At 39.9% G+C, this 21,008-nt stretch overlaps 1 protein-coding gene across 1 annotated transcript in view; it reads left to right on the forward strand.

Moving 5' to 3' along the window:
• The window catches only part of zc3h3 (zinc finger CCCH-type containing 3), a 75,975-nt gene that overhangs the window by 35,456 nt on the left and 19,511 nt on the right, over positions 1–21,008 (forward strand). The window contains exons 4-5 of the mRNA XM_026147021.1: positions 10,755–10,905; positions 18,595–18,758. Coding sequence (XP_026002806.1) covers positions 10,755–10,905; positions 18,595–18,758 — 315 coding nt within the window. The remainder of the gene's footprint in view (positions 1–10,754; positions 10,906–18,594; positions 18,759–21,008) is intronic.

Below are 21,008 nucleotides of genomic sequence, written 5' to 3' on the forward strand. Positions count from 1 at the left end.
GCAGAGCCCCTCTCAGGGAGTCTGAGGTTGGCAGGAAAGAGTGTCTGCCCGTGCCAGATGACCTTCATGGTCAAAAACACCCATTAGTTTGTGTCACCCATGACCTAAGGGATACACTCCTGGTAGTCTTCTTCAAGAGCTAATAGACTTGATGTTAGGGACAAGGATTTAAAGCAAGAATGCTGTTAGATATTGATTGAGAAACACTGCCAGTCTCTGGTTTAAAAGAACAAAGAAAGAAACCAAAAAAAATTGAAAAACATAATAATATAAAATGCAGAGAAACAGTCCGGTTCAGTAAACTGTTTTAAAGTAATCTAATGAAAATTCAAATATTATAGAAGCTTCTCCATCGATTTGTATGGAAGGTTTTGCAGGGTCCCTGTCCACTGCCAAGGTGCCTTCCCATATGGAAAAGATGTATATAAATCTTATAAAGTTTGTATCTGTCTTGTGTGAAACTTGTATGAAAAGCATACAAGAGTGAAAACAGATATAAGATCCCTTGAAAAATTATGTAATGAAACTTGTATGTTTTGGATACTTACTAAAACAATATATGAAAGTAATGAAAAAGTGGCCACTTTCATGAGTAAATCATATAAGTTTTCACTATTTCTTTTCCATATGGGTTGGTTCACCACTCAGGACCTTAACAGTGGTTTTGTCCTGGTGGTCACTCTCTGTGCATCCAGGATCCGACTCCTCACACTTCAGGAAGAACCTGGGGTTATCTTACCATATAATCTTGTCACCATGTTGACAGCTCAGTATTACTGATATAAAATATTTCATTTCCAGACACCTGGAGATGGCTACATCTTGGTTAATGCTGCAATATAAAAATCCAAAACAGAAGAGCATTTGATTAAAAGCCCATTCGCTTTCCCATTCTCATTCTTTTCTTTAACTCAATCACTTTTTTTTCTTCTTCCTGTGCCGTGGGCTTTTTCAGCTGTTGATGTGTGTTGCTCACATGCCTCATTGAATCTTAGGTTGCCCTTGAGAGGTGTTCCGTTTGCACTTCAAAAAGGGTTTTATAAGATACAGTACATTTTAACCTCACTCTTAGTACCCACACAAACACACCTACTCTATACTCACAAAGACATGCACATATAAGATATGGTATAATAGCAGTCCTTAAGTGGACTAAGCCCCAGGCACTTCTTCTTGATGTGTCTAATGGGATATGTTGACTGACAGCCAGACTTTGACCCTTTGACCAAACGTAACATGGTGTGTGTACCTTGGGACACGTATGAAGCGTTTGAAGTGAACCTGACCAAGTCCCAATCACCACTAAAGATTTTGGCAGCTTACGGGTTTGGGGTCAGGGTCAAGGTTGAGTTCACAGGAAATGTATGTTTTCACCATGTTGTATTTACATTATTAATGTTCTTTATGGCCACAAGGGCATACATGTACACTGGAAAAACACACACAGGTGCTATTAACATTTAATTATTCATCAAGGATGTTGTCAAGCCTACTTAAATATTATTCAGCATTTGAAAAAATACTTAAGGATTGTGCTGTGTTTTCTTCTTCTTGAAGGGTGGCCACAGCAGGTCATCGGCCTCCATGTCACTCTGTCCCTAGCATCCTCTTCTTTCACACCAACCCTCCGATCTTTCACTACATCCATAAACCTCTGAATTCTTCCTCTTTTCCTTCTGAATGGCAGTTCTATCTTTAGATTTTCGACCCCTCTCTCTTCCTCTCTCTTTTCAATATGTCTGCTCTTACATCTTTACTTTTCCACCTGTCTCCCTTTCATTCACACACATGTATTCTGACTTTCATTCACATATCTTCTTCATCACTCAGGAACCTTCTCTCTCTTCAAGATTGTCTTGAACAATCTTGTTAAAAATTCCACTGTCCTCTCTCTAACTATCCTCTGTCCTCATCTCTCGCTCTATTTCATTTTATGCATTCATCAGCCCCTAGTCCTTTTCTCCATCTTTACTCCCCAGCCTCACATACAATTTACTGTAAGCTGTTTCCTTCGTCTTTGCCACCGTAGCTGTATGCCTAGTCTCCCAGAAACTTCCTGACTATCCCCTTTTTTCTTTGCTAAATTCTTCCTTTGAATACTGAATATTTTCATGTTCCTTCTCATTCAATAACCAAGTCTCCTTATCCTCTTCCTCTATCCAAAGGATACGCCAAACAAATTCTTTGGATTTTCCCTCAGAACTACAGCTGTAGTTTTCCAGTCATTTGGTAACTCCACCCTACCACCCAGAGCTTGTCTCAACTCCTTCTTGAACTCTTTGAATGAAGTCTTCTTTCTTCAGCTGCTTCTTCTCTTTTTTTCCGTCTTTCTTGCCTGTCCCGTTTGGTACTTTAGCAATCAGAATTGTTGTCTGAAGGCCAGGAAAGATGCCCAACTGATTTATTTTTTCAAGTGGAGAACATATGGCAACGCCATATTGGTCCACTTGATTGATCTATATTATTATTTTTTATTTTTTTTTTAATTTTAAGTTATTACAAATTGGACAGACAATTAGACAGAAAGGGAGAAAGAGAAGGAAAGAAAGGAAGAAAAAAAGAGCGGAACGGGGGACAGTAAGAGAAGACACTGACAGAATCCATTGGATCACCTGTTAAAAGAAGAAAAAAGGAAACAAACAAACAAGCGAAACAGTTCAAAAGGTTTGTCCATGTAACGATCTGCTAGAGGGTGTGGGGAGGCTTATGAGCCTGCCCAGAAGAGCATGAACAGACTGGAAGACTCAGACGGACATCCAGGCCCCAGGTCCGACTAGAGCACTGGAGACAACATGCGACCAGTCCAAAACCCCCCCCCCCAATCACCCTTCAAAGTTAAACACTCGTACTTCTGTGGTTGGGCTGAAATGCTGGAACTAGATAACTGAAACTTTTACATGCACTTTCAAAAACAGTATCAGAAACAGTGTAATGTAGCTGTTCTTGTTTTATACCATCTCATGCATTTGTGCTTGCACTTGGCTGAATGGGAGGATTGCCATTCCTCTGGGCAGCCTGTTTCCCAGGTCAGCTGGATATGTTACAGCTGATAGCACCACTATGATGACGGACGAGGCCACAAGCCAGTAGCCTTCCCCTTTCTCTCCCTCACCACACTCCCTACTCCACAAACCACATTCTCCCCCTTGAACACCCCTCTTTGTGGTGACATCACCAACACGCTGGTTGACAGCATCTGCTAATGGCACTCACCACTAATGGAGCCCATGAGTATTCATCTAAAAAGATTGTAGGTCCATCATACAGAAATACTTTGGTAGATAAAACATTGTACCACTTGTATCCAAGTGTTAATTTGGTCATGAACTGAAGAGCAATTTGTTAACACCATCTGTCTGTCATCACATTTATTGTAGAACTAATTCTTCATCTAGTTTTTTTTTTTTTTGCCAATTTAAAAAAAAAAAAACTTTTTTAATCTATGGGAATCAATCCCGGGTTATAAAGAGAATAAATTTACATAATTAAAAATACACACATATCCTCGTGAATTCTTAAAATATTTTTTGATCTTTGAATTTAGTTTAAAAAAAGACTGTAAATGATTAAGGTGATGTCCCCACAGCAGAGAGTGAAATAGCTCCTGTCAGCAAGGTTTAAATAAATCTGCCCAAATACTTCTAATTTATTTTCCCAAACCACGCGGAGCCGCACTATAAGGCCCCTGCTCTAAGGGGTGTCCATCCACACAAATGCCAAAAACAGAGGTTTCTTAGCAGTTTGCTGCTCCAAGGTGATCAGTGTTACTTGCTTCAGCAGTAAGTGGTTTTAATAATGTGCCTACTCAATCCATATAAAGCATTAAACAGACGCAAGCACACGGATCACATGTCCTGAAACAGTGGACATAATAGACCCTGTTTATAATTTTGGTTTAAAAACGGATAAAGATAAACTCTGCCTGTCCTGACAGAGAATGCTTCAAGTATTAAGTGTTACATGGAAAAATGTGAACTTTTTATCATCTGTTGGCACATTTCCCCATCCTTCTTGATTTTCCTAAAACAAGATGCTAAACTTGTTCACATGCAACATAACCTACAGGGCTCACATTCTGCTCATACTTTGTGAGCGGATGATACTGCTGTCTTGGGAGTTACGAGATGCTGTAATTCCAAGACCATGGAATGCAGTTCTCTTGGTAGGGCGGGACATCAAACTCTGACGTCTCTGGCTCATCTGTCAGAGAGTGTCGCTGGGTGTCAAACACGCAGAGATCATATTATCATAACTGTGTTGACTTCCAGTGGGTTATTAAATTGTGGTAACTTGCTTGTTAAGTCTGATGTTAGCATGGCACTGCTGTCTTCTTTCAGAGAGATGGAGCTGTGGGAGTCAGAGGATGAGCCCCAGGGGACGGGAACATGTGATGGCAAGGGGAACAGGCACTGTCAATAATAAGATTTATTATCCATCGGTTAGTTCCAGGGAGGGGGCAGAAGGAGACTGCTGTTCTCTGGAATTAGCCGTCAGGTATGGAGAGGCAGACTGCTGGGTGATCCCTAAGAGGATGCAGGATTGGAGGTTCAGAGTGGTGCACTGTCGGGATGCTGAGCTTAGGATAGAGTGTAAAAAAGAGCATGGAAGACAAGTTTTCTTAAAGTCTAGTCTATGATACGGGGCTCAGTCATCTTAAGGATAGAACTTGAGCTCAACACTTTCAGATCCACTTAAGTGATCTGTCTCTTCATGTTGATGAAGTGGGATCTAAAATGAAAAAAGTAAATTTGTCTGCTGGACTGTTATAATCAGAGGGACGAAGTGAAGGGAAAAAAACCTTGATTTCTGGTTTGAGGTGTTGGTTCACTCAAATTTTCAAATTTTAATGCCGTAGATATGCAAATTGTTATGGGTCTATTTAAGATTTATCCCGTTTCTCTCGTAACTGCGTTGCAACAACGAGCCAAATGCCCAAAGAGCAAGAAACACAAAACACCTAAGCAAGAGCTTTTAAAATTAAAAGTAAGTCTGTTTAGCAAGGTTTGGTGTTATTCTAATATTGAATACTAGCCCTCCTCTCTGATGGCTGCTTTTACTCTTAGTTTTTTCAATATGGTATATAGTTCAACTACGAGCATTTCAATTATCCGTTTTGGGATGTGTCTAAATGAGTTATCAGTGTTGTCAAAGGGTCGTAAAATACCTTAATGTCTGAAATGCACAAAACCACATTTAAACTTATTAACATATTTAGTGACAATAAATGACTGAATTTCACCTGAACAACTGAATTGATTGCAAATTCAGTGTAATGGTCTAAAAACCATAACTAAAGCTGCTTGAAAACCACAGACTTTGTGATACCGTTTGCTTGGTTGCTTTAACTGATTGACAGAAAATAAATAAATACAGTAATTGGTCATGTCATGCCTGATGCTCGGTCTACTTAATAGGGATAGAAGTAGCATTGTTATTATACTAGGTAGACATATACTGTCATTAAACAAACTTTCACCTCTGTACTGGGCCAGAAGCACTAAACAAGAGTATCCTAAGGGATAAGTGGAAAACTATGTTATATAGTTAATGTGGCTCTGACTAGAAGGCAAACCACGTGCAAAAGGAGCGATGAGTGCAGCGTGAGGTGACGAGAGTAGATTATCTGTAGATTCACAGCAGCGAGTCAGTGAGAGATGGATGGATGGATGGATACGAGCTGCGTGCGTCTGCAAATGGTGGCTTCACAGTGTAGGGCGCCACTTGCAAGGCAGGCCACTGTCAGAGGTCTATTAAGGGAAGATGGAGACCCCAGGTGTATGTATGTGAGTAAGTGTGTGTTTGTGTGTGCGTGTATGTGTTCACATGCTCATTGGTCATGGTCCTATAGTGGAAGATTGAAACCCCATTGCTCCAAGAGCCACTCAACCAACACAACCTGCAGTGGTTTACAATCAGAGCAACACCGTCCATCCATCCCTGCTGACATGCACACAAACGAAAACACCAACAGCACAACTCACTATAGATGTCATTAAACAACAGCAGGAGTGGAACAGCTGTGCGACAGCATCTTGGACACGGTTGATGTCATGATGTTTGCAATGAGTGCTTAGAGACACATTGAGGTGTTAGTTGGGAGGGAAGGTAGGTGAAAGTGGGTGTATGAGGTTGCAGGGTGGGAATCGTGGCAGCACCTTTGACAAGCCCTATTTGTCATCTCCCAGGATGCCCAAATAGCTCAGACTGGAGTACAGATGGATTGTGGGAGAAAAAGTGACTAGAAGCCAGGCAACTAATCCTGTACAAATGACTACCCCCACCCATATTCCCCCTCTAGGGCTACCTTTTGTACTGTCTTATTTTTAAGCTAGGTCTTTCTCGCTCTCGCTCTCTCTTATTTTAAAGTGACTTAATTTATTTCAGTTTTGTCATGATATTTTAGTTTTTTGACATGACAAAAGTAAATTTAATTCCTGTTTACAACAGGGCAATCACTAATCAGAATGGATCTCTGAGAAGTAACTACACACACAGAAATGATTGGTCTGTGTTGTTTAAATATTGAACATCTTGAATCATTTAATAAAAAAATATATGTATTATGGTCGAAAACCTGTTAAAAGAATATTTTTATTGCATTGCTAACAGTATAATAATACCCATAACACTTTATATTGAAAGACTAAAGACCCTACAATATTGGAGAGAAAAAAAGCCTATGAGCAACCACTTGGTGACAGTGGGAAGGAAAAACTCCCTGTTGACAGGAAGAAAGCCCCAGGAGAGCAATGTTCACACTGGGGCAGCTATCTGCTGCAACTGATTGGGAATGAAAAGCGAAAAGAGGAGAGACAGCAAAGGGAGATGAGACAAAATACAGACTATATTAGAGACATAGTTTAATAATTACTGATACTGGTTTAAGACGGTGAAAAAAAATCACACCCAGTACATCAGGGGAAGCCGCCAGCAGCCATCCGTAACTAGCCCATAAGCATTACCAAAAAGGAAAGATTTAAGTCTGAGCTTTAAAGTAAGATCGTGCTCCATTCCCCAACAGCTTCCGTGACCTCGTCAAAGTCCTTGATCCGAGGTACATAAGCACTTCAGTAAAGTCAAGTTGCCTTGCTTATATGACGCATGCCGGGCCAAAGTAGAGATGGATGTTTGCAGTGTCGTGCATTATGCCTTGATGACTGACTTATGGACGAGCAGAGATACGCCCTACATGAGCGCAACCATCCATTTCATTAACAAAGACTGCACCCTCTATTGTCGCTGTTTACAGACTGCGTACTTTCCAGATGACCACAGGTCAGGTGGTATATCGTGATATATATCGTTATCGTGATATAAAATAATTCATATCGTGATAAATCTTTTTTCCATTGCAGTCAGCTGGCACAGAGTGGGTAATGAAATATTTTTCCCACTGAAAACCCTGCATCCAGTTGAACAGAATCACCTTTTTTTTTTTTTATTCTTTACATGTATTATTGATACAATTTGATTGTTGATACAGTGTGAAAGCCTTTTTTCTTTTCTTTTTAACACACCAGTCATGTCCCGTTGCACCCTCTAGCAAGGAAAGGGATGGTGAAAAAATGCTACCTTTTAAAAAATAAATAAATAACAAACTTAAACTGCTTGGTGTACTAATGTAGGGTGTGTGCTTGTGTCTATGATCGTGTTGTAAACCTGTTGTCAGTATTTCAGCCCCCTGCCTCCCCCCTTCCTGTGATTTGTTGAACAGTAAATGTGTGTCTGAGATAAATTCTCCAGCTGATCCAGAGCTGCATCATGGCTGACAAATGAAACCAGCATCTCCGAACAGGACGAAGAATGAGGGGGAGGTGTGGCGAGAGGGAGAGAGGGAAGGTTGAATGAGTAGAAGTGGAAATGGAATCATTTCATTATTCTTCACCACAGACCTTGTGACAGTCACGGTTTGTTATTGGGCGCTAATTAAAACAGCAACAATCCTAACAACTGGCAGTTAAAGACTTGTAAAAGAGGTGATGGGAAATGAGTTCTGCACTGAGTGCATAAACTCGTTCCTAATTCCCCCCTCTAACACCTCTCTTCACTCTTTTCTTTACTCATTAGGAAGACTGAGTGCTGTCGCTGACCACTGCATTGAATGATTGGTAGAAGGGGGAAGAGAGTGCAGATAATGACTTCTTTTTTCTTTAATAGTTTGATTGAATACACTGAGCAACTGACTCATGTTGCATTAAACCTTTTTTTTTTCTTGTCTGTGGTAGTGGGAGATTGTTGCTTTTTCTTCAAATATCATTAACATTAGCACCATTAAATCCATGCTTGCTGTCAAATTACTTGACATAATTTGTGAAGAAGAAACAGATTAAAAAAACATTAAAGTTAGAAAATCCTCATTTTCTACAGGCAGTCATGGCTGCACTCAGTGATTAAAACGTAAAGAAAATGGGTGTAGGTAACTGAGTTTTACCAGTTTGACTGAGTTTTATTTATGACCACATGTGGTCATAAATAAAAGTGACTAAAGTGTTTTTGTAGCCTGATAGATGATGGGCTCAAAGAACTTTTGATGAAGGTCAAACAAAGTTTCTTCATGCTGCTTATTGCTATCACAGTGATTTTGGTCAGTATTTAAGCCACTGTCATCCAACCAGTTTGAACACTGAATTTCAAAAAAACTTATTTTGAAAAGTAGATTTCACATGAATGCTAAAATTGAATTCAGCAACAAAAGCCAGGTTCAATCTATTTTTCTTCTCAAATCAAATCAAATCAAGATTTATTTCTATAGCACATTTTAAAAACAACATCAGTGTTGTCGAAAGTGCTTCATAATCATCCAAAAAGAGAATGAAAGGTTAAGAACAAAGCATTAACAAGCAAAACAGATCAACAAATAACACAGTGACAAACATAAAAAGCAAGCCAGATTATAGCCAAACTTGTTTGAATTCACTCTTCTGAATAAAAACAATTGCATAACATATAAATACATAAAGCCACTTTTAGCTGTTCCCAGTTACAAGGGGATACCACAAAGGGTAGCTCTGCATGTCTGAACTGGCAGACTTTTATCCCTTCCTGACGTATTGCCAAAGGGGGATCTGTGTCTCTTGCTAGAATTGAACCAGTGTGATTTGATTAGATTAACTCTATTACAGAGTGATTCAGGTCTATATTCAGTGTAGCTAATTGTACTGAATGAACAGATTTTTCCATCAGTGGATTACTTTTTCTTTTTTCTTCCCTTGCATATTCCAGGACGACAATGACAGAATTTATTGTGAAAGAATGGTTCAGGGACCATAAAACATCATTTTCACTCAATCCTTGGCCACAATTGACTCCAGACTTCAACGGCATTGAGAATCTTTGAGATATGCTGCAGAAGACATTATGCAGCAGTCCAACTCTCTCATCATGAATACCAGATCTCGGGGTGGTGGTGGGGGGTAGGGTTAGAGTTAGACTGCAGACTGTGATGAGACCATTGACAATGCTGACTGGTTGAAAAGTTGGCTTGAAAAGGAATGTGAACACCAGCACGTTGACCACGTCAAAGACTCACTCGTAATGTACAGACGAGTAACCCAAACAGTGGTTTTAGTCTGCAGGTGGCATTATTTTAATACAGCTTCAGGCTTCTGCAAAGAAGTTCTTTATGTTGTATTTTCTCTCTTCTCAGTGGCAGAGGCTAAAATGAAGAACCAACTACAGCACAACCATGAATTAGAATACACTACTACATTTTTGACACTAACCCCTGCTGTTATTATTCATTATTGGGTTTTCATAATAAAAGGAAAGTAAAAAGTAAGTAGTTTTTCAGAAAAATACATTTTATAGAATAGAATAGAATAGAATTCAACTTTATTGTCATTGCACATGCACAGGTACAGTGCAACGAAATGCAGTTTGCATCCATCCAGAAGTGCTTTAGTGATATAGATATATTACAATATATATTAGCAATAATATAGATATATGAGTATATTACAGAAATGGGTCTATTATGGTATGTTATAATGTACACGGTATGAAGTATGTTGTGAATATTCTATAACTATAAGTATGTACAGGCTGTAGTGAGTACAAGCTATGTACAGGCTATGAACAGGATATAAATATGAAAAACTATACAGAATATGAAATAAATAACTTTATCTGACATATTAGTAACGACTGCCAGTAACTACAGAATACAGAAGTGTGATCAACAAAAAAAAACCTTTTAGAGGTATTCACAATGTCTTTGCAATTTACCTTCAGTGCACAGGCCTTTGTAGTGGCTGATGTTGATGTGAACAGGGACTCCAGCGATCCTCAATGCAAATTCTGTTCTCTGTGCGTCAGCCAGCTTAGGCCATCATAAAATAACTTGATGGATAAACAGTCAAGATAAATAAATAAATAAATAACAACACTAGAGCCCCCCAACCCCCTTTCCGATCTCACTGCTCTTATGCCTCTTCTCTGATGGATTTGTAAAATGATATAACGAATGAGACTTAAAGTGAGAAGGAAGGAGGGAGGCTGGGTAGGAGAAATGATGGCAGCGAGGAAGGAGACAGAGCATATGATTTATTAGACTCATAAAAATTCTGCCTTTGTTATTCCCTCTCATTTTTATATGTGAAGCTTATTAAAGAGCACACCTGCCAGAGTTCTCAGACAAACTTATGTGTGTGTATGCACACATTATGCATTCAGAATGATGTCAATGTGCATTTGTTCACACTCACTACCTGGATGCTTAACTCTGGCTTCTGTTTCTTAATCATCCCTGCCCATAGATGCCAACTCTTCCTCCCATCGTAACCCCGCCTCCCAAAGGGTGTTCAGGACACGCTACAAGATGGTGACCCATCTGGGCTCCAGTGCCATGCAGACCCGCTATTACAACCCAGCCCTTTCCTGGCGTGCCAAGAGGCTCCAGTCTGCCAGGTAATCCACGTTATCAGATACTTCCTCAGGTCTGGCTTTAATGTGATTCAGTCTCTAATATCTTTCAGTGCAGAGTGAATCCCTGTCTTTTATGTTACAGTCATGTGTAGCATGAGTGGTAGGGGTCGAAAATTTATGGTGTTCATTTTTACACAGTAGATAACCCAGAGAATAAACCATTTACAATAGTGTGCTCCTCACATTAATTTATACCAGCAGGGAACACATCAAATCCAAGACGGATACAGAGAGAGAGAGGGAGCTGGGTGGTTGGGTGTTTTTATTTATTTATTTATTTTTTAAATGTCATTGCAGCCCTCATCTCTCACTTTTTCTTTATCTTCATTCATCAATCTTTCATCTTTGTCTTAGTACTTCTGAGTTCACAGTGAATGCATGTTAATTGGACTCACTGGTTTTATCATTCATCTTTTTTTGTCCATCAAAATTGTCATTAAAAATGCAAACTGTTTCATTTCCAGAGTCACAAAGAGATCTCTTTATTGGTGTTTTCAAATAGATTCATTGTATACCACATTTGAAAAGTTGGAGCCAGAAAGCTATGTCAGTTAATCAGCTAGTCATTGCAGCACCCATATTTTAAGCCCTCTAACAAAGAGAATGGAGGTTGTTTTGTGTCTTTTTGATATGGTGCTAAGAGGAGGTCAAACTCCTCTTTATGTGATGTGATATCCAAGGTTTTGTCACTGAGAAAAATTCACTCTTGAATAATCTTTTCATAACCGAGACTTGTAAGCTTAGCTTAAACACTGAAATCCCTGAAAACATGGTTGTTCCAAGGTTTTCCACAATTATGTTGTTGCCTTGGTTCCCAGGGCGATGGTGGTTGGGTGAGGTTGTGTATTTTATTCTAAATGCGACTGGGATTTACAAAATTAACATGTTATGTTAAAGAACAAGTGAAACTAGCAGTTCAGAAAAAAATCAAGAAACATTTTCTCATAGACTTCTTCACAGTCAGACCTCGTTTTAAAATTAGTGGGTTCCCCCCTGCTGGCCAGTTTCAAGAATGCATGTTTAAGACGCCTAACACTAAGATCTAAAGAATAAAGAATGTGATATATTTTTTTTATGTGTGTAAGATTATGTCCTATGTTTTTTGTTTGCCAAGACTTGGAAGAACAGTTTAAATATAAACCATAATTCAATTCTCTGGTTTCCTAAGAGTTAGATTAGGGGTGGTTTGAAACCGAGATGACATATCTGCTTCATTTCTTTGTTGCAGTATATGAGATTAACTTGTTTTGTACACATAGAAAGAATAAAGGTTTGGCCCATGCAAAAAGTTTCAGTTTAACATAACAAAGTTTAGAAAGAATCAAGTTCAACTTTATGCCTCTGAATTACATAGTGTGTCACAGACCTTAGTGAACAGATTTCATGCTGCTCTGTAGTGCTAGAAAGGAGTTCGATATGTCTACAGCTGTCACTGTTGGTAAGTTCAACAGTGCTGTCTTTGTCATTTAGATTGTGCGATCTTGTAATTTGTTCGCGTAGCCACTTGTAATGAAATAATTTTGTGTATTTGTTTTGTGTGTTGATGATGAGCAGAGTTAATTTGTGCAATCCAGATTTGGTGAAACAGAAGACCCTGGACTGTGGCTGGACTCAGCGTCTGGTGACTTATTACTATTCATTTAGCTGCTGCAGTAAATATTGATTCATCAAGGGATTTTCAATTTGAGCCCCCTGACATCCTGTGAAATATCACCACATGTGTAGAAGTGAGGAAAGAGATAGGGAGGGAGGGGGACCCATCGGGTCCCCAGGGAGACTCGTACCCCCACCCCACCCTCATACCTGCTCCTTTTTTATGCTTTATCTATCTGTTTAACTCCAAAGACCACCACCACTTTTATCAATTTGAAGCTATTGAGTGCAGCATGAGCTCATATTCTTTGCTCTTAACTACTGAGTACTCCTCTTCATCTTTGGCCTATCAGACCCGTTGGTCTCGCTTCATACCTTCTCAACTCTTATCTCTGCCTGCCACAGCTGCATCTTAGAAAACATACCATACATACCGTACCTGACCGCTCAGTAGTCCAGAGGATCCCAATGTGTTCAGATAACCTGTAGAGAAAAGCCATTGATTAGATATTTAAAAGTGATGTGGTACCATTTAATTCATTTTTGACATTCTTGTTAAGACTTAATTCACTGATATGCATATATTAAAAAATATATATATATTTTTTTTGTTTTTTAAGAAAAAAATCTAAACACATTTTCCCCTAAAGTTCTGTCTGCATTCAACAAAAATGATTTCAAGGACTGAACATAAAGCTTGCCTAAATAGCATGCACTTGTAGGCGCATTTATCTGTGGTTTGGTAAAAGTCATTGAGAAACATTTCTTATCTTGTCCAACAAAAATAAAATAAAGGTGAACTTTGTGTATCATATATGTTGAGAGTCAAAGTGTCACTGAGTTCCAGGCCGAGATTTGTGAGCAATGTTTTGGTTGCCTTAATTAAAAGCACGGGGATGTCCTGGATACTATTATTGTTCCCACTGGCCTCTGTTCCAATCACCCATCCTAGCATTGACTTGTTTAAACTTTTGAAAATTGTTCTTGGTGACACATTTTAGAATGGGTACTAAGAGTGTTAAAGCTGAAACATGCACCTGCAACACTGAGAATATTCTGCTTCATGGGCATCTTGCATCCCCTAAGGATTTTTTGAGGCTGATGATGGTGCCTCTATTGAGAAGGGGGGGGGGGTTGCTTAAGGAGTTTAATTTAACTAGTTTTACTTAGTTTTTGGTTTTAAAAAACAGTTTATCTGTAAATATGTGACTGGTAAAACTGATTTTATTTTTTTAAACTTGTCCTTCTCGTCCATTTAGTTGCACAGATGTCTTGCTCCCAGGCCCACAGGAAGTGAGGTTGCCTCTGCCCAACATACCGTTCTCTCTCCTAGTTTTAGCCATAACAGGCATGGTGTGTGATTTAGAGCTGGGTGACAGTTTGAAGGGGCGGGGGAATCGGCTGCAGTATTTCAGGCTCCACCACCAGAAAATAGATATAATCTCAACATTAACTCCATTAATAGTATCAGGAGTTGAATTAAGAAAGCTGTAAAGCATGCACTCTGGAGGATAAATTACAGCCCAACCCTCCTTTCATCTCCCTTGCTATTTTTCTCCCCGCGAACCACTCTTTAATTTTCTGTCCCCCTATGTTTGCTCTGTTGCTGTTCTTTCTTGTGTTTTATGTCTTTCTGTTTGATAAAATTTCATGTCAGTCTTGCAAATGCCTCCATCTTTCTCTTCTTTATTTCTGGCATAAATGTTAAGGCCCTCATGCATATACATACATACATACATACATACTTTTGTGTATATATGTATGTATATATATATATATATATATATATATATATATATATAATATGTACACACACACATCTGGTCCGGCGCTCATCTCCTTTAGTGCTTCAGTATTGATCAGTACAGGATGTAAGAGACTGGGCAATAAAGTGAAGCAGCGCTCCCTCTTCTTCACTTCTCTCTTCTTTTCCTGCATTCACCACCCCATTCATTCCGCTTTATACCGCAATTCATTCCTTTGCTCATTACTTATCACATTAGTCATCCACCTCCCACCATACAGTTGTGTGTTAAGATTCTCTTCTGCTGCTTTTTAATGCTGAGTTCTCAATAAATATGTTTTATTGTTACTTTCTACACTACAGTCAGTTCCCCTTACGTTGGATTTGAAAGGATCCTGATGCGTAACTCGGCTACTTTGGTTTCCTTTAAAAGTGTGAAGAAGCAATGCTCTCGGTTAGAATTAGCCAGACAACTGTTTTTGCTGTGCTCTGTTTCAAGGGTAACTGTTTCCCAATATGAGCTTACTAATGCTGGGGTTGCAGACAAATAAGACAAGGGCAGCATTATTCTGAGCAGTTGCGCGACCCTCCAAATTCTTCCTTGTCACTAAAACAAAAGTCGGATCATTCATCAACGGCACCGGTAGTGCTGAATCGCGCTCTCCTTTATCTGTGCATTGCATGGTCAGAGCACCGCACATACACACACCTGCATACACATATACAGAGTCAGACATACTGGATGGTCTCAAGAGAGTTTCTTTGTAGCCTTGCCCTGTCCTCTAGTTCTCTTGTTTTTTCACACCATATTTTTTACAGGTTTTTTTTGATGAGTTTAAGATCTTTTACTGTCTGTGACCTCCAATCTTTATTTTATGCTTTCTAGCACACTTAAAAGTGTAAAGATTACATAAACTGTGCTTCAGGGCTGAACAAATTTGTTAATTTGTAGAACTTCAATCTCAAAGTAAATTTAATTGTCCTATAAATTAATCAAGCAAAAACGCCTCCCCATTCTCTTTGAGCTCCTCTTATGTCTGTGTAATTTTAATTTGTTTGTGGTTTTGACTGTTATTGTTCTGCTAGTTATAAGATATTTAAAGAAAATTTTATTTTCAGTTGGTTTGAGAAATTGATTATCACATTTTTACGCACCCCGGAAAATGATATTTTGAGATTTTAGCAGTTCTGTGCAGAGAGAGAGATGAAAAAGAAATGTAAACTCAAACCACAGTTTGAAATAATTTTTACTAGTCACAGAAAAAACTTGTTGGTATTGCAGGCAGGAAAAAAACTGCAAAGTACAGATTTTTATCTCTATCTAAGCTCTCCCACTAACAAAGGGGCGCTGCTGCTGACACATGGTGAAGTGAACAAAGACCGGCATGGATTATTTCATTGTCACAGTATCTGAGCCGCCTTGTAAGCTGTCATCGGATCTGTGAGCTGCATCAATTGGCTGTATAAGTGCATTGTACAGATGGAGATAGCTGCTAATTATTATGAAGGAAGGACCAATAGAAACAATTTCACTCACCAAAACTGAAGCATAACTTCTTTTTATCGCCTTACCATAGCAAGTCATATTATTTGTCAGAATATGTCATTAAAATGCTCCAAGAAGCACCAACAGCACAAACACAAATTACCAGAGGTGAGACCTAGCAGGCCCTGTGCTGGACCGGCAACATCCCCAGTGACAGCCCTGTGACAAAGCCTTGAGAGCCTCAAGTGGCCATTTAAAGAACTGCAGTTAAATGCTGGCTTCATTTTTTGTGTTCTCTGGAACTTACTATTATGTTATTTGTGTATAAACAAGCCATGTGTGAACCAGTGTGACTCATTATGTGCACTTCCGTGTGTGCATGCAGTTCAGAGCTGCTCTCATTTTGTCTAAGAAAAGACGTTCTTTTGAGATGTTTTGTCTTGGTGTTGCCAGACGGTTTACCAGCCCAGTCTTCAGCTTTGAGAATGGACTACATTACCCCCAAGTGTCCTTAAAGATGAATTATAAAACCCACACAAGATTACGCTCATCAAAAATGAATCTGTTACATCACAGTGCTGCCTACTTAAAAGTAACTCATTAGTTAATATTTTCATCACAAGAAAATGGTATTGCTTTTTCAGAACTTCAGCACCAGCAACATTTTCCTCCTCCAATGTTGTAGATTAATTGAATCTTTTTAAATGGACTCCTGTGAAAAAACTATTCAAATTCAAAAAGCACTTTATTACAGTAGCAACTATTCTATATGCGTAGCCTGACTGCTTTCATAGGAATTAAAAGAAAGAAGAAAAAAAAGAGGATAAATAGCAGCCATATGCTGTGTTATCAAAGGCGGCATGTGTGTTAAGTATCAGTAAATATGGCACCTTTATCTAAAAAGGAAAGAGTTTTTGTAGTTTTCTCATATAGAATATTCAGGTGTGTGTGTTAACACAATGACACAATATTCCCAGGAGTGGACATCCCAGTGTCTTCACCCCAACTTCAGACCAAGCAGTGCTGAAATAAATTGCAGAAAAACCCAGTATCTAAATCTCTGACTCAGTTAGCACGTTAAGAGTTAAAGTTCATAACTGTTTATAACAATTAGAACAAGACTGAATATGTATGGCTTGTTTGGAAGTGTTTCTAGAACACAACCTCTTCCTTCTAAAGACAACATGGAAGCAGGGCTTAGCTTTGCAGAGTTGCATCCATCTTCCTCCTCTCACCCCTACCCGAGCCTGGCTGAGTTCAGCCATAGGTCTCTTCCTGTTAAAAAGGAGTTTTTCCTTCCCACTGTCCACAAGTGCTTGCTCAGTGGGAGTCATCTGATTGTTGGGGTTCCCTCTTTATTACAATTTATAGACATGACTGTTATTATAATGAACATAAGGATTGAACAAAGCTTGAACAGATCTTAGTTTGCAAGATTAGAGGTGTGTACATCAAACAGTTATAATTTTTGTGCCAAAGGGAAGAACTGCTCTGTGATGGGGATGGCACACATGAAAGTAGTCATGCACAGACATGTGAAATCACTGGGACGATTGCTCTGACACTTAGACTTGTATGAACATATGAACCCGGTGAGAGAACATCCTAACGTCACCCCTTGACTGCAGCCCTGTGTCAGGGTTAACTGCCGTCTGTGTTAACTGTTCATGTCATATCCCCATTAACCTCCATTGTGGCTCCCTAGGCCACCCAGTCCTTGTTTAAGCCTCCCTGGGTGGCAGTCAGTGCTCCAACATTAGCCTCCATTACAGCTCCCCTGGCTGCAGTTGCCCTGTGTAGGGCGTCCACTGATCTTGTATCAGTGAAACTGAGTGTCTGTGCTGCTGAGTTATGGCACACAGTCTAATAGAGCGTGCATGTGAACACAGCTGATGGCTGATATTATTTGCAGCAGTGCAGCAGCTCTGCACGTGTTAAGCATCCATGTCAGTTGTTTTGTGCGCGCCATGCGTTTGGGGTAACCCTCTCTCTCTTTTCTGTAATGGGAGGCATGAACTCTCGCTCTAAACCCATTTCCAGCCCATCTGAAATACGGCAGCAAATTACCTCCAGCGGCGCCCTGCACACTAGCCCAATCCGCCCCAAATAAAAGTGACAGGACAGCGCAATTTATCGCCATAACCCCTGCACCGCCCCACCACCACCCAGAAGCTCCACACACACTGTGGACTCGCACGTACAGATGCCGCACACATACACAGGCCAACCGAGGGACTCCTGAATCTTGAACCTGTGTGCAGAGGCCTGCGATTTTGTGTACTATACATACCATAGTAGGAATGTGTTGTAATTCTGTGTGTGTGTGTGTGTGTGTGTGTGTGTGTGTGTGTGTGTGTGTGTGTGTGTGTGTGTGTGTGTGTGTGTGATCTCTACACTCAAGTGTAGGGGCCAACCGTGCTGCTCTGGCCCCCTGCCCTGCCTATTATCTCATTGATTTCCTTCTCTCCTCTTTTCAATTCTCTCCATTTCCACACTACCGTCCTTTCCATTAGAGGAGCAATTTAACAGAGTGCTGTGACATGAGAGAGAGAGAGAGAGAGAGAGCGAGAGAGGGGGGACTACAGGATGGGAAACATAAAGTGAAGAGAGGGGTTATACTGAGAGAGCTGGGGAGAAAGGATGGGTAAAAGAAAGAGGGTGAGCGGAAAGTCTTCTAGCAGATGGTTTTCGCTCAAAGCAATGCATGAATGAAAATTTTACAGTGTATTAACTGGGCTGAGTGGATAATTCCAAGTAGCAATAAACCAGAATTGGGAGTAATTTGATTTCCTCAAATGTTTCCTTATACCATCTATTCTTCTTTTATTTGAATCCCTCTTTCTCTAAGGAGTTTCCTTCAGAGCCGTCTTCGAGCTCCCCACGACAGACACCCGTCATCCACCCAGCAGTGGAGAGGAAGCAGCATGTGTTGGATTCGTGGGTCCTTATACCGTGTGTCAGCCAATAAGCTGTCCCGCACCGTAGCAGCGAACATGTCCATCAATCGAACAGGTATATGTGTTGTGTGTTCAACAACTTCTGAAGTTCAAAGAGGACTAACAATTCACACAACCACCGTGGAAATTTATAATGTGCCTGAATGAGCCTGCCTCAGTGTTTTCCTCTCACAAGCAGATGTCAAATACATTTTCCTAATTAAAATATATTTAAAAGAGACTTAATTTCCACCATTGTAATCTGAGTATAACAAGGGCACAAATGTGACCGCTTGCTTCACATTGTATTTAAATTACCAAAAAATGGCTGGGCCAGTATTAGGCACTATGTTCACATTTTCCCCTCAGTTCTTCCTATGCTGAATGACACTGTTGTCTTTTTTTTTGATTGGTTGCCACTTGCAAAGAAGGTTATAAGGTTATAACAGGAGGTGGGTAAAGCTACTGTTGTTTTGAGAGTGGTCCTCTCCTCAGCCACTTCTCCTACAGAGACATGGAGGCACGCCCACCCAACCCAAGATATAATCTCCTCAGCATATTCTGCGTCTTTCCTCGGGTTCTCTACCAGTTGGACATCCTAAAATGCTTCACGTAGGGGGTGTCTAGGAGGTCTTTCAGTGTGAAGGAGTCCCTCCCAAAGAACCAAGCTCTTCCCCTGATTTCTATGACGGGAATGCTCATTTTGTCTGCCTATCTCATTCTTTCAGTCACCGTCTAGAAGATGTGGCCATAGGTGAGGGTAGGAACATAGATTGGCCGGTAAATAAACCGCTTTGTTTCCACACTCAACTCTTCTTGCCTCTCCTCTTCATTTGTTTTCTAGCTGCAGAAAATTTAGTTCTTAAAGTACAACACTTCTCACTGCTATATTCATGGTTTGGACATATTTCAGTTGACATAAAATTATACAGATTAGATACCCTGCATTTAAGACATTTAGTCCAAGAACATGGCAGTAAGTGTACAGAGAGTGTATATTCACATTTGTGGCTGTAGCACCGTTCACATATCCTCTAACAGACTTAGGGGAACTGGCTGGATTTGCCATCTGAAATAATAAAGTTGTCATCTGTCAGAGAGGTGAGGGGGAGGGCCTGGAGAAGTGAATGGGGGAGATTAAAGCCTGGATCTGCCTCCACTTTCTTCCTGCTTCTCTACCTCTCTTTTACACATTCTGCTGTGACTAAAGCTGCAGGTGAAATTGAGAAGCTCCAATCAGTTCAGCTCGTGACCAGCATCACAACACAAATTCATGCATCTAGAGACACGTCTCGGGTGTCTTCCAAGTAGGAGTTGTGATTTCACATCTTTGTAGCAAGCTTCATATTTGTTCTTGGTACAGAGCCTCCGGACTGTAATTCAGAACACACGCTTGACAAGAGACTTAACAGCCAGAAAAATGCCAAATTTAGAGGTCTGAGTAAGATTAACTGCCGTTTGTAACCACACCCTGCCCATCTCCTTGTCGTCTTATTCATTCCTCATTTTCCTACACTATTTGTGGCGTGCATTGGGTACATAGTGTTTGTAATATTCTCAGACAGAGCTGGATGACGCATTTGGATTTGGCACTAATGCGTCAAACCACCCGAGTATAAATAACCAGTCACATATTTAGTTTTTATTGCTTCTGGCTATGCAAAAGCACATACAGATAGCTTCCTTTCTGTCATATCTATTGTAGATACTTTGAATACTTTAAAATTACTTTAAAATTGTTACATTTAATGCAAGACTTAACATCAGAACAAAGCATTTTATAGAATTATAGTAAACAAAACCAAAAGCTACCCTTAAATCTTCATTTATATATGTGCTGATGTATTTATTACTAGGACGACTAATTGCTTGTAGATGGTAGACATGAAGAGAAATGGATTAGAGACAATCTTGAAGGAAGAATATGTGAATATTGTTGTGGAGGTGAAGCATGTCAGACAAGATCATGAGTTTGAAAGGGTAATGTTGAATGTTGCCACTGCATTGGCACCACAGATTAGATGTCAGTCAGAAGAGAGAAAGGAATTCTAGAGTAAGTTGGATGAAGTGGGAGCGAGTGGTGATTGGAGCAGACTTTAATGGACATAAAGGTTCAGGAAGGAGTTGAAACTGACTCTGGATGGTAGGGAAGACTTACCAGATAGAAAAAGATGGAAATGTGTTAACAAGTGAAGAGAGGTTATTGAAAAATGGAAGGAATGCTTTGGGGAGCTGATGCATGACTAAAATGACAGTGAAGAGGGTGGCTTTTCAACAACAAGGGTGATGTGGAGAACTGTGGTAACTACAGAGTAAAAGGAGTTGC

Source organism: Astatotilapia calliptera, chromosome 17, assembly GCF_900246225.1.
Source record: "Astatotilapia calliptera chromosome 17, fAstCal1.2, whole genome shotgun sequence".
Classification (NCBI taxonomy): Eukaryota; Metazoa; Chordata; class Actinopteri; order Cichliformes; family Cichlidae; genus Astatotilapia; species Astatotilapia calliptera.